Source organism: Natrix helvetica (genome assembly GCF_964273705.1).
Source record: "Natrix helvetica genome assembly, chromosome: Z".
In the NCBI taxonomy this organism is placed as follows: Eukaryota; Metazoa; Chordata; class Lepidosauria; order Squamata; family Natricidae; genus Natrix; species Natrix helvetica.
Genome location: NC_138554.1, coordinates 114,263,549 through 114,279,737, shown reverse-complemented (window position 1 = coordinate 114,279,737; position 16,189 = coordinate 114,263,549). Strand labels below are relative to the sequence as shown.

At 35.3% G+C, this 16,189-nt stretch overlaps 1 protein-coding gene across 1 annotated transcript in view; it reads left to right on the top strand.

The window, feature by feature from the left end:
- Positions 1-237: 237 nt before the first annotated feature.
- The window catches only part of CACNB2 (calcium voltage-gated channel auxiliary subunit beta 2), a 183,552-nt gene continuing 167,600 nt past the window's right edge, over positions 238-16,189 (top strand). The window contains exons 1-2 of the mRNA XM_081933426.1: positions 238-667; positions 10,925-11,017. Coding sequence (XP_081789552.1) covers positions 554-667; positions 10,925-11,017 — 207 coding nt within the window. The 5' untranslated portion in view covers positions 238-553. The remainder of the gene's footprint in view (positions 668-10,924; positions 11,018-16,189) is intronic.

The following is a 16,189-nucleotide window of genomic DNA, read 5'->3' as shown; positions in this document are numbered from 1 at the left end:
GCCTAACTTTATTTTAGAAAGAAAACCGCCAAGCCGTCAATTCAGGGCTACCCTCGAAGCGCTGCTTCATTCCCACTCTATTGCTTGGGTGTGTGTGTATGGGGGGAGGGGGAGGCGGTGTGTGTATGTGTGTGTGTGTGTATGTGTAACAGAGAAAAGGGTCTCGGTTGTCCCTTTCTGCTTCCCTCAGGCGCCTCCCTGTCTCCTCCCCCTCAGCCGTAGTAGCAGTTCTTCCAAGCTGGAGCCGCGCTTCTTTTAGGCTTTAGGGCGAGGCGGGGCCGCTGGACGACAACCCAGAGCCTTTCCTCTCCCCTCCCTCTCCCTTTTTGTAACCACCGCCCTCTCCTTTCCTTCGCCGTCTCCTCCGTCGGTCAGCCTAAAGGAGGCGAAGCAAATGAAACATTTCAAAATGGCCCGACCCTGAGGGATTAGCAAAGCTTTCCTCGAGGAGCAGGAGAATCGGCAACAACCTCGGGAGTGGGGGTGGCGGGGAATCCTTTGCAATTGCTTCACAGAAGCGCTTCTTCTTGGAATAGATCCCTTCCTTTCTCCAATGGTCCAAAGTGACCTATCCAAATCGCCTCCTGTCACAGAAGTAGCGGCGGCGGCGCAAGAGATGCAGATGGACTTCCTGGAGAATCCCCCGGCGCTCGTTACGGCACTGCAGGTACGACTTGGGAGCGTGGGAAAGCCACGGCGAGGGGCACCCACGAGGAGCCGCTAGCACGTGCGTGGAGGTGGCCGAATTGCCGCGAAACACGGAGCCACCGCAAAGTAACCACCCCCTCGTGTTGGGCGAACCCACCACCTTAGGCCACTTGACCAAGCCTTGGTTCTGTTTGCTAAGGCGAGACGAATTGTTCGGGTACAGGTTACACAAAGCCACAAGGTACATTCCTGGATTGTGGGTTGGGCAGGTTGTGCGAATCCAGACGTGGCTGTTTGCCAACCAATTATAATGTGTTGGGTGAACCTGACCAAATGTTATTTATCCAGTGATGAACTGGGTAAAGAAATCATCATCTGACAGTCATATGTGGCTAATCTTGCCATTTCTAAAGACCGTTTCAATGTTCTGCAACAAAAACAAGACTCTCCTTGCATATATTTTTTAAAGTGAATCTGTTATCTGCATTAGTGCATTTCACTGCTGACTTCATAGGTGCTTTCAGCCTTCAGTCTCTGGAAATGTTTAATATCTTCCTATCATTTTCCAACCTCCAACTAACTTAGAGGTAATTATCTAGCTAGAGCTGCAAGTTATTGACCAATTGACCACACCCGGTGAGACATAAGTAAAAGTTTATCCCAAATGCTCTTTTATAGCTTCTGAACATAACATCCTTTCTCAGAATTATTGTTATTAAGTTGGGTGGGACAAAATAGTACTGAGAAATAACTTGGGGCTAGGTTACACAATTTAAAAAAAATCTAACTCTGTTTCTAAAAAGGCTAAGTGTAGAAATAGAAATAATAGCAAAGTTATTTTGACATTAGTTCCAAGGTGTTTTCAAGGATGATCTCAAGGATATTTAAACAACTCTGACCAGTATGCCAATGTCAGAGATAGCTGTGATTTTAGTATTTGTTACATTATAGAGCCACAGTCTTGTCGAGTTGTTGAACAAATAAGTCTGTTAGAGCTTTGGGTTGAAATCTAACAGGAATACCATATTGGGAATAAGTCCCAATGTGTATAGTAGTTCACAGCATTGAAGTGTAATGTTAAGTAGCTGCAAGAATTACAATATGCGATAATATATTCTTTAATCTTGTTGCAAGATTCTTGGCTTTTTAATTCTGGCATTCTTTGCTAACAAGACTTGGTAATAAATAGACTCATGAACACAAATCCCAGATTGCTTAGAAGAATGTATTCAAGTGGCAGTAAAGAAACAATAACTTTCCCAGATTCTGAGAGGATTCTGAGAGGATACTACTTTTTTTTTTAATTTCACACATTCTTGATTTGAAAACCAGGTGATGACTGGCATGTTGGAATGTTCTGTCAAAGACAAAATTTCTATTTTTTACCTTTGTGCAAAGTTGTACAGTAATCACTGTTGAGAAATAAAATACATGCATATATTTATGGATTAGGCCAGGATGATTTGCATTTTCTTAAATAATGTTTGCCTTTAGATATGTAAGAGAACTTAGACTTGCTCAGACCCTGTCATATTAACTTAAAAGCAAGTTTTTGTTTTAGTGAAATGCATATAGTTCAAAAGATCCAAATCTACCAAACTGATGGAAATGGGCAACTGTTTTATGTACTACACCAAGAAAACACATGCTTTTCCATATGAGTACATGCTGGAAAGAGCTGTAGCATGTATATTACTTTTTCAATTAAACACAATTTTTGGACATTAGCTGATAAGATTTGTAATGTGTTCAACATAGATACTAGAAATTATCAATTCCTTAAACTATCTGTTACACAGAAAGAGACAAGTGGATGTGTTTTTTTATTTTCAAAAAGTAATGTAAGGACAAAGCTTCTCTAATTCTTTGTAATTGTGCAAAATTTTAATGGGAAGTACGAAAATACACAGCTGGATAATTAGATCCATCCTTAGAAAGTATTCATATAGAAATGTGTTGCCATGAATGTCTTACTTAGTAACTCCATTGTTTGTCATGCTCTAGCAATTTGCTACCTGCTGCTTTCTATGCAGTATGATGACACCCAGTGCTTTAATTGCTCTTTTATTCAGTGATTGGGCAACTCTGCATTTGACAGGAAAGTGTATCCTTTTTGAACTTGAAGTAAGATAAATGTATGCAAGAGAAATCTATGTGCTTTCAGATTCCTTTTTTATTTCCTTACCTATTATTTCTCTTGGAAAGGGAGCTACATGTGTGCAAATTTCTAAGTATTTCTTACCAACTGCATGGTCAAATTTGCAAAAACATAGTTCATGCTAATAAGTTCCATTTAATTTTCATCTGCATATTTTAATTATATTTTAAATATTACAATGTTTCATGATAGTACATTAGTTTATCTTGTACATGAAGTGTTCTTACTCTATTCTGTGATTAACTTTTAACACACTACATATTTTAGTGGAAATTAATAACTTACTATATACTTACCGTTGCAAAAATAAAGTATCCCAAACCTCAACAAACTCTTCTCAGATTTAAAATTATGTAATATATGACCATAAGTAAGGTAGTTCTAATAATGCAGCTAAGAGGTCTTCTGAAAGAACATTTTGTTTCACTAATAAATGATTAAAATGCTGAGCATTTCCATCAAACTACTCTGGCTGTACTTATTTTTCTAGCAGAGTAAGCTCATTTATAAATAGTTACATCCTTTTGTGTGTAATAAATGGGATTACAGTTACAATGTATCTTTTGCTCAAGCAAGATTTACTGTGCTTTTATTTAGTATGTTAACTTTTCCTATAATTTTGTTTGTGTGTGGTGTGTTTGTGTGTTTGTGTGTGTATGTATGTATGTATGCATGCATGCATGCATGCATCTATCTATCTATCTATCTATCATCTATCTATCTATCTATCTATCTATCTATCTATCTATCTATCTATCTATCTCTGTACCTATAGTTTATTTTTCTCTAAAGTGTTCTGATATGAATAGAAAAGATGAATATAAAATATTAAATTACAATTTCTTCCTTGTATTATTTGATCAGTTTTTTCATAGGTGAACTTTTTCCTGCTAGACTTAAAGTTAAATAAAACTTATGCAGTTGATGAATAGAATTGCTTTTTTTTCCTTTTCAATTAGGATCAGATTACAAGGCATTGTCAATAGAATGCTTTGTAAATAATTTTCTAAAGTTTTGATAATTCTTATTACACAAATTATTGTTTGTTCTCCATGAAACTGACAAAGTTACCCCATCTGTCATGAGGTGGCCAAGTGAATGGATGCCCACCAGCAATCAGAAAAGCTATAAGGGAAACTTGACAATAAATCAGTTCATTACACAATCTGTCTCATTTATCACTTACATTTTTGCTGAAGAACATTGTGCTTTTACTGAAACTGAAAAGCATTTTCATTCCATTACTTCAAAGTAATTCTGTGATGTTTAAATAACTGATAAGAAACTGATTTTTTCCCCTCAGGAATGAAAAAATAGTTTTCCACAATGACATAAATGGTTATGGACCTTGCTAATTTTAATGACAGAAATTGTCATAGAAAATGACAATTAATTACTGATTGTAGATTGTATATCTCTAAGTTGTAGTTGGCGCTCAAGAAATGTAGACAACAGTGAGGGATGCTGACAGTTGTTCAGCAATATCTGAAAATCTACTTCTATCTATCTAATTTATGATTAATTTATCTATTTGTTTTGAAATTTCTGAACAGCTTTTCTGCATTTCTAAAAGTAGTCCTAGATAAACCTTTTGAAAGCAGAGAGGAGAAAATAATACTTGAATTTAATTGCAGTCTGTGACTATTGCGGGTCACTTGGATAGTACATAATGCCAGCAACTGATCAATGATCTATATTAAACACTGAATCTCATTAATCTTATAAAGTAACATTGATCAGAGATAGCATTAATACCACTTAGGATAGAAGCAACAACTGTACAGTTTCAAGGCTATAAAGTATAGAGCAACTTTAGAAATATGGGACAGGAAGGCAGCAGCAGCAGCAACAGGTTTAAATTACTATGGGTATAAGAATTACAATTTCATACTGACAGGGCAGTCAGAGGTTTACTATAGCTTCAAGCTAATTTGCAATACTAATGCTTATGTAGTCATAGTATGTTGAGTGCCTGAGGAAATTCTTCAGAGCTTGAACTTAGTAGGTTTGCAAAATTGAATGTTGGAGAATTACAGCCAAATTTTGGCCAATAGGGTTTGACACAATTGAAGCTATGCTGGGGCGATTGCATTCATATAGCCTGTTTTATTTTTTAATCTCATCAAGGAACTAGACTGCCACTTTTTAAACTTTCTTTTAAATAGATCTGGAATTTTCAGGTGGCTTTCCCTGCAAGTATTAACCATAATTAACTTAGTCAGCTTTCAAATTGTCTTAAAAGATAACATCCTTACCATATGCCAAGAGAAAAAATACCCTTGAATTTATAACCACATCTGTGAATTGTTTTGGCAACTGCATGAAAATGGTTGCTATTGTTCCTTGCTGCAATGTTTTTCAATTACACAGTGCAGCCTAAAATTTCCAAGTAGTCCCAAGTAGCAAGTACTAATTGTGCTTTAGTTTTGGTATCAACTTTGATTAGCTATGTTCTGTAGCTGCTCCATTAATCAGTTCCTTTACAATAGGATGTAGAAGACAAATATGTAATTGTTGTTAAGCTAAAAATATATGGTACAGATAGTCCTGAACTTATAACAGTTGTTCAAAGTTACAATGGCACTGAAAAAGTGACATGACCGTTTTTCACACTAATGTTATAGCATTCCTGTGGTCATGTGATCAAAATTTAGATGCTTGGCAACTAGTTTATATTGATGTGGGTTGCAATGTCCTGCGGTCAGAAGGTAGGCGACCTTCTGACAAGCAACGTCAATGGGAAAGCCACATTCACTTAGCAACCTTGTTACCAACTTAATAACTGCAGTGATTTACTTAACAACTATGGTAAGAAAGGTCATAAAATGATGCAAAGTTAATTTTAGAACTGTCTTGCTTAATATAAATTTTGATACCAATTGTGATCATAAGTTGAGAATTACCTGTATATAAATTATAAATTTTGTTTCTAAGTTCTGTCCAGAATGCTGCATGTGAGCTAAATCTTTATATGTATGGGAATGGAAAGTTAAAGGGGTTTGACATTCTGTAATTTTTAATAATATTTATATGCTGTCATTGATTTTAAAAGTTTTTGCATAAGGACAGGGAGTCTACTGAATACTTGTGGTTGTTTTTAGGTCTTGACCTGCTTTGCATATTTCCAAGTGCCTTTTGCCACATAAGTAAAATAATTCCCTTTGAAAATAGTTTTTAGGGGGGTAAAAGAGTTCTGAATCTCTTTGACTATTCATTTAGTGACTGCTTTGAATTTCTGTACCATTTTTAAATCCTGACCTAAAAATAACAAAAAAGTACTTGTGTCCAGTTTCACTGAAGAGTTTTGCTGGATGCACATATTTTCTTTGCATCCACTTTGAGTTTTGAGAAGATATTTACATTCTTTTCTGAATGAAAATATCCAGTTTTCTGGATGTATCATAAAATGTGATAAGGAAAGGAAGACCTTGTTTTCATAGAAGGCTTTCAGACTTAACAAATATTCTGTGTCACTTGTTGTTTATGCCATTCTATAAATTAGCTCTGAATTTCCTTTATTGTAATGCAGATTTTTATATTTTTATGAGTCAGAAAATATGTAGCTGTATATTGCAGACTATTTTCATACTGTTTTGTTAGTGCTGTCTGCCATCTCTTCCTCACCTCTCCTTTTACATAATTAGTGTCAGCCGTAATGTTTCTTTTTTAACTCATATATTTTACAAGTTGATTGTGATATGTCACCAAATGAGCAATGTCCTTTTAAAAAATTGCTTTCATTCATTATGCACCCTGTCACACATAGATTCTTATCCTTATTCATTTTCATTTTTGCATAATTATAGTCCTAATGATTTTAGAATTTGAGGTTTGGACTTATTTTTTTTTAAATAGATGTAGTCCTTTAATTTGTCCCTTATATGTATTTCTTGTTGATACCAAGTTTAGTCTTAAACCATTTTCTGGTTTAAGTAACCTTTTGAACGTTTACATATTGTCATGCCTTTTTAATTCCTATTTCTTGAAAAATTATGTATACCATTTGGGTCCTGTTTTCCCCTCTTTCTGGAATCCTTTAAATGAAATTACCAGTGAGCAACTAACTTTTTTTAAAAAAATCCATTCATTTCATATAAATTGCATTGTTATTTATACAGTCCTGCAGACTGTTGCATTATATAATTGTATAATTGTTATAATTATTGTACAGAACCTTGAAACATATTGAATAAAAATAAATTGCTTTAATGCTTTAAGTACAATTGGATTCCCCTCTTCCCCACAAAAAGCCTGGTGTTTTTATCATTATCTGCTAAAATTCAAGAAAAAATGTTTTTCTATGAATACATGAAATGAAGCTTGGTTTGATTTTAACTTAAGATATGTGAGCCATGTATTGCAGCTTGTTCAACAAATCATGATTTAAATATGCATAGATTTGCACTTTTTTGAACTACATATACATCACTTGCTTAGGCATACAATATTTTTTTCCAAGATACATATTTTCAGAACCAAGTCTGAAAGTACATTTGGTTCATGCATTTTATAAAACCATAATATGGTTTGGTTAATTTTTGCCTTATATGAATTGACTCATGATTTGGAAAACATGATTTAGTACTTAGTGTGTTTTATATAGCCAATTATAGTTCAATAAACTGGTTAAATCATGGCTTATGTCAATTCAGTCCTAGAATAGCTGGAAGAATATATTGGGTAACTGGAAGGGCATATAATATACACACTTCGTTTTCCAGTGCATATGCCTGGTTTGCTTAGAATAAAGTTTTAATATTAATACTAGTTTCCTTAGCACTTTTGAGATCTATTTCAAAGGATACTTCTTAGTAATTTAGGAAACTTGTAATAATAACATATCACAATGTAGTTTTCCTAGACTCTTTCTTTTTTAAAGATTCTTTAATGCTACTGGAATTGGAGGGAATGAGAGAGAGAGAGGCTGGAGAATCTGGGGAACTGCAGAAATGAGAGGAATTATTTCCTGATTTTGCTAATGGAAATCAATACAAGTATGAAAGAAAACTGGAATAGGATTCCATTCATAGAGCTGGATTTAAAGAACCCTCAGCAAGAAGAAATTGATCTGCATAAGCAAGTGATACAGAGGAATTCACATAGCATTATAAAATGGTACTTTCAGTGCTCTTTTGAATTACTTGTTCAAGGTTGAATTATTGCTGTCTATTAGGAGTATAGCCCTGTTGCTGACACATCATTGTTTCCTCTGACAGACGGTAGCTCTTCATGAGGCACTTACACATGCCCTTTCCTCTCACCATGTCTCAAAAACAGTTTGAAATGGACCTGTCAATTGGCTAACTTCCCACTACCTTTCTTTTACCAGACTTCAGAATATTGAGAACATCCTGGAAGCATGAGTAGAGTTCTGCCTCTAGCCAACAAATAGGAGCCTGCTAAGTAAAATATTTTATCCAACAGTATGTTCTCAAATATTGCTAGTTCTGGAGCAACAAATATTTCATACAAAAAGAAAACAAAGTATGTTTCTAGTGCTACCTTTCAAGTATGGTTTAGCTGCAAAATAACACCCTCTGTTCTATTTCCATTTTAACTTGTCCTCTTCATGTTTTCATTATGAAAAAAAGAAAGAAAATCAGATGTTGATGAAGCCATCTAGCTAATAAGCTATCATTCCCTTTGTATTAAAAAATCTAATAAAGACTTATAGAATTAGCATTAGCATCATCAGTTTTGCACCCAGGCACATTTCCCAATTACTATAACCATGGGATGAGCTTCCTTGAAGAACAGTATAACTTCTTACAAAATACATTCTGAGCTGGAGGAACTGGAGCTCATTATAAGGTGTTTTCACCTTGAAGCAGCCTGTCACGTTGTATATTAGTTTTCTTCTTTGCTAATCAAGACAGCATTCCCTTAGAACCTGCAAAGCTGTCTGAAGCGCACTGAAAATGAGAGGAGAGACATTAGATTCTTTTATAAAGAGACAGAATGTTCATTAGACCTGGAAAGTTTCATTGTATAATAAGAAAGATTCTTAGGTATGTGGTTTAGCTCTCAGTACATCAGTTCAGATGCCAAATTCAGTCAGCGTTGGGGTCTTACAGAAATGTGAAACTCTTTACAGCTTCATAGAGAGTAGAATCCTTGTATGAACATGCCAAGGACTGTATAAGCAACTATGTTTTAGCTGAATATACTTTAGATTAGATCTAAAATCTTTTGTATGCAAATCATGAGCCTTATTGTTGAGCTACAACTTTCCCCAAATAGAACAGTATAATGGAAACATGTATATTATTTTAAATTACAGATTAATTATGGGTTTAGGTGGAGTTTTATTTTGTAATTGTGGATTTAAATGCAAAATTAAAATTAAAGAATTAAAATTAAAGAAAACCTGATATGAGCCACATATAATAGTGTGTGATAAATTATAATAAAAAACAATATAACAGAATGTCTATATTACTGCTTAGGAAGCAAGGTAGATATGGCAGTGGAAAGCACAAAAATAATTAAATTTCTCCCAAATGTTTACGTATTTCCTTAATGCAGAAGGATGAAATTCCCAATGTCTGAATTATATAGAGCAAGGCTTCTAAAGTTGGGGTCACAATCCTTGTGAGGGGCATGAACAATTTGTGAAGGATTATTGTTTATTTTAAAGCTGATCTGCCAACAAATAGGAACCTGCAAAGAAAAATAATTTACAATAAGCAATACTTTTTTTCAACTATTGCTTGTTCTAGAGAAACTACTATGTCATATAAAATGAAATATGTTTATCTTCATAGGGAAGTCTCAAGAAAAGAGTTTGTTTATCAATCCTAATCCCAAATAAATTATTGTTATTCATAGAATGACAGCCCCAGACATTTATTGATTATTCTTGAGGATTATATTATTGCAATATTTGAAAATCCCTAAAGAAAGGCTCCTTGATGAAATTCACAAGCCAAAAACTTTGCCAAAGTTATGCATTTAATCTGATAACCCATTACTTATAGGAAACAGGTTTGAACCTTAATTGGATTTTATTGTCATATTAGAGCACCTTAAAATGTTGCTTTCTATCTAATAGATAAGAGTGAAATGTGGAAACATTACTTTAGTCATCATTCTGATTGGTTTTCAGACTAATGTAATTATAGTGAGGTCTAAAAAAGAGGTGATGAAGAGAAAATAATGTTAAAGTAAATTGTAAAGAGAAAATGCATGCTGGTCTTGTTGTATTCGGGTCTTTTCCCGTGTAAGATTGAGATTGTCTTGGCAACGTTTTATCTATATCTATATCTATATCTATATCTATATCTATATCTATATCTATCTATCTATCTATCTATCTATCTATCTATCTATCTATCTATCTATCTATCTATCTATCTATATTATCTATCTATCTATCTATCTATCTATCTATCTATCTATCTATCTATCTATCATCTATCTATCTATCCTATCATCTATCTATCGTGTGTGTATGGTCGGAAAATAATTTAGGATCACTGTTACAATACATCTTAGCAAACCTATACCTGAAAAAATGTGAAATATGAGAGAATGCAATAATGGCATTTACAACATTGTATCCATTTTATGTTTGTATATAGAAAAACAAGTAAATACAAAAAAGGACTACCCTGTTAAATAGAAACCAAATTAAAAATACAGGTGTTTTTTCCCCCCAGTATAGCTAATTGGTTTATATAATAATGAATAAACAAACAAACCATGGCTTCAGATAATGGTAAAATAGATAATTTCTCATGCAGAAGTAAAAGGCATTTGCTGTATTTGTCTAACAATAAAGAAGGAATTTCTTGAAATTCTATTTCTGAATTCTGCATAACCCTGTACTTCTTGTTAAAACATGATACGGCATATGCAAATTTGATAGTTTTTCAATGTAGCTGTGCTTTTTGTTAATAATTATTAGTTAGAAAATCTTATATACAAGATTCCATTAAATAATGCAAAAATTATGCTTTTTGCTTTTTTAAAAATATTGAATATATGCAAAGTTAAAATATTTTTATTAAATTAAACTTGAATGCATAAACAAAATAAGTATTCATGATTAAAGTGTACAGAGTATATTCAATCTTAATGCCAAATAAAATGATACCAATTAATTTTTTCTTTTAACAGTCTTATGGCAAAGGTGCAAGAAGGAAAAACAGATTTAAAGGCTCAGATGGCAGTACATCTTCTGACACTACCTCAAACAGTTTTGTTCGACAGGTATGTTACTTTTCTCTATTTGTGTAATTTTTGATTCTATTTCTTCACAAGATATCAAAAGTAATGTTGTAATTGCACAATTTCTGCTGACAAAAAGAATAATAAAAATAGAAAAGTTACTTCAAACTCTTCAATACACATACAAATATATAATAAAATATTCTTGTTTAGTTTAACAAAATAAAGATATAAAAGTAAATATAGAGACATATACAAATAATAACAGCAACACTGTATATCATGATCTGAATAAAATATATAACCTACAAATGCATCATTTTAACACTTCCAAAAAAAGTAACACATATTACTAGATATTTCCACACCAAAACAAAACATCCTCTATTTTCAGATTAAACAAATACACAACAATCTAAGATAAAAAGTATGTCTATTAAGCTGGAGAATCAGAACATATTATCAGATTCCAAAATCAAAACATCATTTTTTCTTTATGAAGTCAAAGTCTAAAAGTTGTTTCTATGTAGAAAGTTAAATTATCACCTTTAATCAAAGCAGTCCCTGTTTCCATCTCAGCCAACTACATTAATTTCACAATCCTTCCTTCCATTGTGATAGTTTGTATAGCCACCTCGCTCTTTGCCTGTCTTGCAGCAATTATTGTATATATGAATAAGATCCCTTATTTTAATAAAAGTTATCCATCAAATTGTGGTTTCAGTTTTCCTCATTGTTTTTCCCCTTCCCTCTTTTATTGTAATTTTATAGTTTAACCTATATTTTTTGAAATGTAATAATATTCTTAAAAAAATTCTGCTGACAAGTGATATGTTTTGAAAAATCTCACAACTAACATGCTGATAATTATGTATTTGCTAATCATTGAACAATATTGTATGAAATTAATTGTTGGCTACGATGGCAAAATTGACGGCTTTTATTAAAAGTGATAATTTGACTTTTTACCTGGAAACTACTTCTAGATTTTTGCTTGATAAGAAAATATATGAAGATTTTGGAATCTGGTGATTAAATATGTTCTGATTATACAGCTTAATAAAAATACATTGAAAAATATTGCATGATTTTTATAGTATATAGGTTTTAGGTTTAGGTTTTTACAGTATGTAGATTAAGAGATAAAAGTTTGATAAGTGAATTCAGTTTTTTTAACAAAGTAGAAGATTGGATTCTGAATAAGGTAGTTCAGTTACAGTTGAATTTTTAAAAAATCATTACTTAATTTTTAGAAATTAAGAAGCAACTGTAAAAATGGTTTGTGTTTTATATCATAATACAGAAAAGAAAGAATGAGGTTATAAAGTTTCTAAATGTACTTACCTTCCCCCGAAGGAAGAAAATATCAATGCTTTTCCCTTCTCCACATTCGTTGGTTTGTTTAATATATTTCCATCCTGTCATTCTGCGATGCTTGTGTAAACTATAAATAGAGCAATTTAAAATTTCCACAACTCTACAAAACAAACAGATTTTAACAAATAATGATAGTAAAACCATACAACAAAGCAATAGAAACATAAAATAATAGATGCCATATAGAAACTCACATGAAAGCTTTCCAAACAATGTTGCTTTTTCAAAGTAGATATTCTAAAATGCTGTTAGCATTGTATAATACTGTATTTTTTTTTATCAGAATCTAGATTTCCATAATGTTGCTCCTGAAATAGTCAATTCCATTATGAAACAGCTATTTCTGTTTCTCTGTACTGTCCACCAAAATGTAATTACTTATAATTTAAGTCTATTATTTCTTATTTTATCTGTCTTGAACAAGTCTGCCCATCTTCTGTAAAAAGCCCTTCAGATACTTGAATATACTGTCTAGCTGTGTTTTGTTCTTCATGCAAAATGTATCTCATGCTCTTGTTGAAGCGCACTATTTTTGTAGCTGCATCATCTTGTTTGCTGATGATCCAGAAGGGAAATGGGTTCCTTTTTGGAAGTACTGCTACCTGATCCCCTTGCCTTTAGAATTTTCCTATCAAATACAAACTTACATTTATCTCTTGTTGAAATTAATGTTGCTGTTTACTGCTTATTGCTGTAGAGTTTCTTAAATCTAGTTCTCTGAAGTTTGTTCTTTTAACAGTCATGTCATCTGCAGATGTGATAATCTTATTTTCTAATCACTCATTGAAATCATTTATCAATACATTGGGCTGTACTGGGCCTAAAACTTAGTGGTATAACTCTTGACAACCCCTTCCAATTTCACACAACACTTAACATTCATTCTTTGGAAACTATTGTTTCAACAGTTGTATATTCATTAATGTAAACATAGACCAGTTCACATATGGGATAGAAACGTAGGGGATATTTTAAAAAATCTGTATTGAAAGTCAAAGCGTACAATACTATCTAGCTTGCGAGTCAATAGTACAGGTAGTCCTCTATTTATGACCACAACTGAGCCCAAAATTTATGTTGCTAAGTAAGAAATTTGTTAAGTGTATTTTTCCCCATTTTACGAGTTTTCATGCCATGATTATTAAGTGAATCATTGCAGTTGTTAAGTAAACTTCATCATTTGGCTTCGCCATTAACTTTGCTTATAATGAGATCACAAAAGGTGAACACATGACCCCAGGATACTGCAACCATCATAAATATGAATCAGTTGCCAAGCATCTGAATTTGAATCACATGACCATGGGGAGGTTGCAACGGTCATAAGTGTGAAAATTGGTCATGTCACTTTTTTCAGTGCCATTGCAACTTTAAATGATCACTTTGAACACTGTAACTTTGAACGGAATTGTTTAAGTGTAACTACATCTCTTGGCATATGCAAAAAATATTTAAAGTTACATAGCATATAGGTTTAATAGATGATGATGATTGGAAAATAGCTAATGTTGTTTCATTGTTTGAAAAGGGAATACTGGAAACTATAGACTAGTTACACATAGGTATCTGAGATAAGCAGTGTATTGCAAGTATATAGAAAAGGACAAGGTGATACTTGAAGTCAACGTTTTAGTAGAAAATGTACTTATTACTTAAAAAATCTTGTAATTATTATTTTTTATTTCTATATTAATTTTAAAAAGCAATCCCAGTTCAGATAGCTCAGGAAAACACTATATTAAATAGTTCATATTTGGAGGTTGAAAATGCTGGAGTAAAGGAAAATAAAATATAACTTTATGTAAACTAGTTTGTTTTTATTTTGATGGGTGATTGATTTCTATAATGTTGCTATCCTATATACAATTATTGAACCAAAAGTAGTAGTTACTCTAATTATCTAAGCAACTGTAATACAATTCTGTGCTCTTAAAACTGATCTAGCTTCCAAGATTACAGAACTGTTTTGTAAGTAATATCTATCACAATTGGTTTTGTTATCAAAGAGTTAAATCGCTAAAAAGAGGAAAAAGTAACACTGTTTAGTGCAGAATATTATTATTTATATTAATTGGTTAAGGTAATAATAATATTCTATATTCAATATATTCAATAATATTCAATATTTGTCCTTTTGGATTTTTGGTTAGTGACATAAAATTAAATATTGTGGCCTTCCCAGTTTCCCATATCCTATTCCTTTGGCTGTGCAACTAAAGTGTTGGAATCGAGTCTAAATGTGAGCGTGGCAACAGGGCTGGGTTTCAGCTGGTACGTATTGGTACGAGCATTCCGGTTGGTGGAATTTAGCGTGCCTTCCCATATCTGAACTTCTGGAGGCCCCGTACCAGAATGCTCCCTCCACTGGTCTGCTACCCAGCTCGCTCCCCTCTGCCTGCCTGGTTGCCCCTCGCTTGCCCGCCCCACCTGTCCACACCATGCTTGCCCCCTCACCCACTTGATTTGCCCGCCCAGCTGAGGCTCCGAGCTGCAGGTGGCTGGGGAGGGGGGGCAATGCTGCCTGTTTGCCTGCCTACTGCAGAAGCAACCTGGTGGGCCCTGGGATGTTCAGCAGCCGACGTGCACTGCCATGTGACTGCTCTGGGGATGCAGCACCTGCACAGATATGGCTACAGCCGGCAACAGGATGCAAAGGAGTGGCCATCCACCAGAGTGTTCCGAGGCCATTGGGTTGATGGGGAGGTTGCGCGGAGCTGGAGGCGGCAGGGAGGCAGGACATTGAGGTCAGCCTGGGTGCCTGCAAGGGGATACGGCAGCTGCTGAGGGGGTGCTCCTTTGTGCCCCATTGCCGGCAGCAGTTGGCTTTCTCTTGCCGATCCTTCCTCTCTGGGCATCCGGGCGGGCCCTGGGTCAGCAGCCCATGAACCACTGCCATATGACCATTCTGGGGGCGCAGCGAGGAAGGATCGCTAGCAGAATGCAAATTGCAGCTGGGAGTGCCCTCAGGTTGGTGGGGTGGTGGGGAGATTGTGCAGGGCTAGACTGGAGGCGACAGGAAGGCAGGGGTTGAGGCTATGACCCATACTGGCGAAAAAAAGAATATCCCGCAGTCCCGGAACTGCACAGCGAGGTAAGGGAAGCAGGGCTTGGGAGAGACTTCCCTCTCTCTTCAGAGTGCCCATGTGGGGAGAGAGGAGGCAGTCTGGTTTGAACACGTATCCCCTTGCAGGCACCCAGGCTGAACACGGGTGGGCAGGCGGCAGTGCCTCTTTCGCTTGTTCGGGTGGGCAAAGAAAGAAGAGCTGCGCGATAGCCAAGGTGCTTCTTTTCGCCCTTCGTGATGGGTGTGCTTTATCACACGCCTCCTTTCTCCACCTGCCCAAATGAGCAAAGGAGGCACTGGCCCCAAACCACCCGCTCGCCCACTTTCAAACCAGCCCGTCTCTTTCCTGTCTCCCGGCATGGGCTCTCTGGAGGAGGAGGGAAGGTTCTTCCGAACAGTGGCTTCTTTCCTTCCCTCCTGCAGTGTCAATCCATAGGGATAGGACATGGACCGTTTGGTGGCAACGGAGAAATGGAGGCTTCTTTGCCAGCCTCCCATCTGGCAAAACAAACATTTTCCACCAGCAGCTAAAGCACAATCCCAGGCAGTCAGTTCTGGCTCTCCCTTCCCCAAACATGCCCCATTGCTGCTGGAGCCGCCTTTGCTGAATCCTGTGCTGTGGCAATGGCAAGAAGCGGCTCCAGCAGCAATGGGACCTGCTTGGGAAAGGGAGAGCTAGGATTGTGCTTCAGCCGCCGCTGTGAAAATGTCTGTTTTGCCAGCTGGGAGGTTGGCAAAGAAGCCTCCATTTCCCCATCGCCACTGAACTCTCT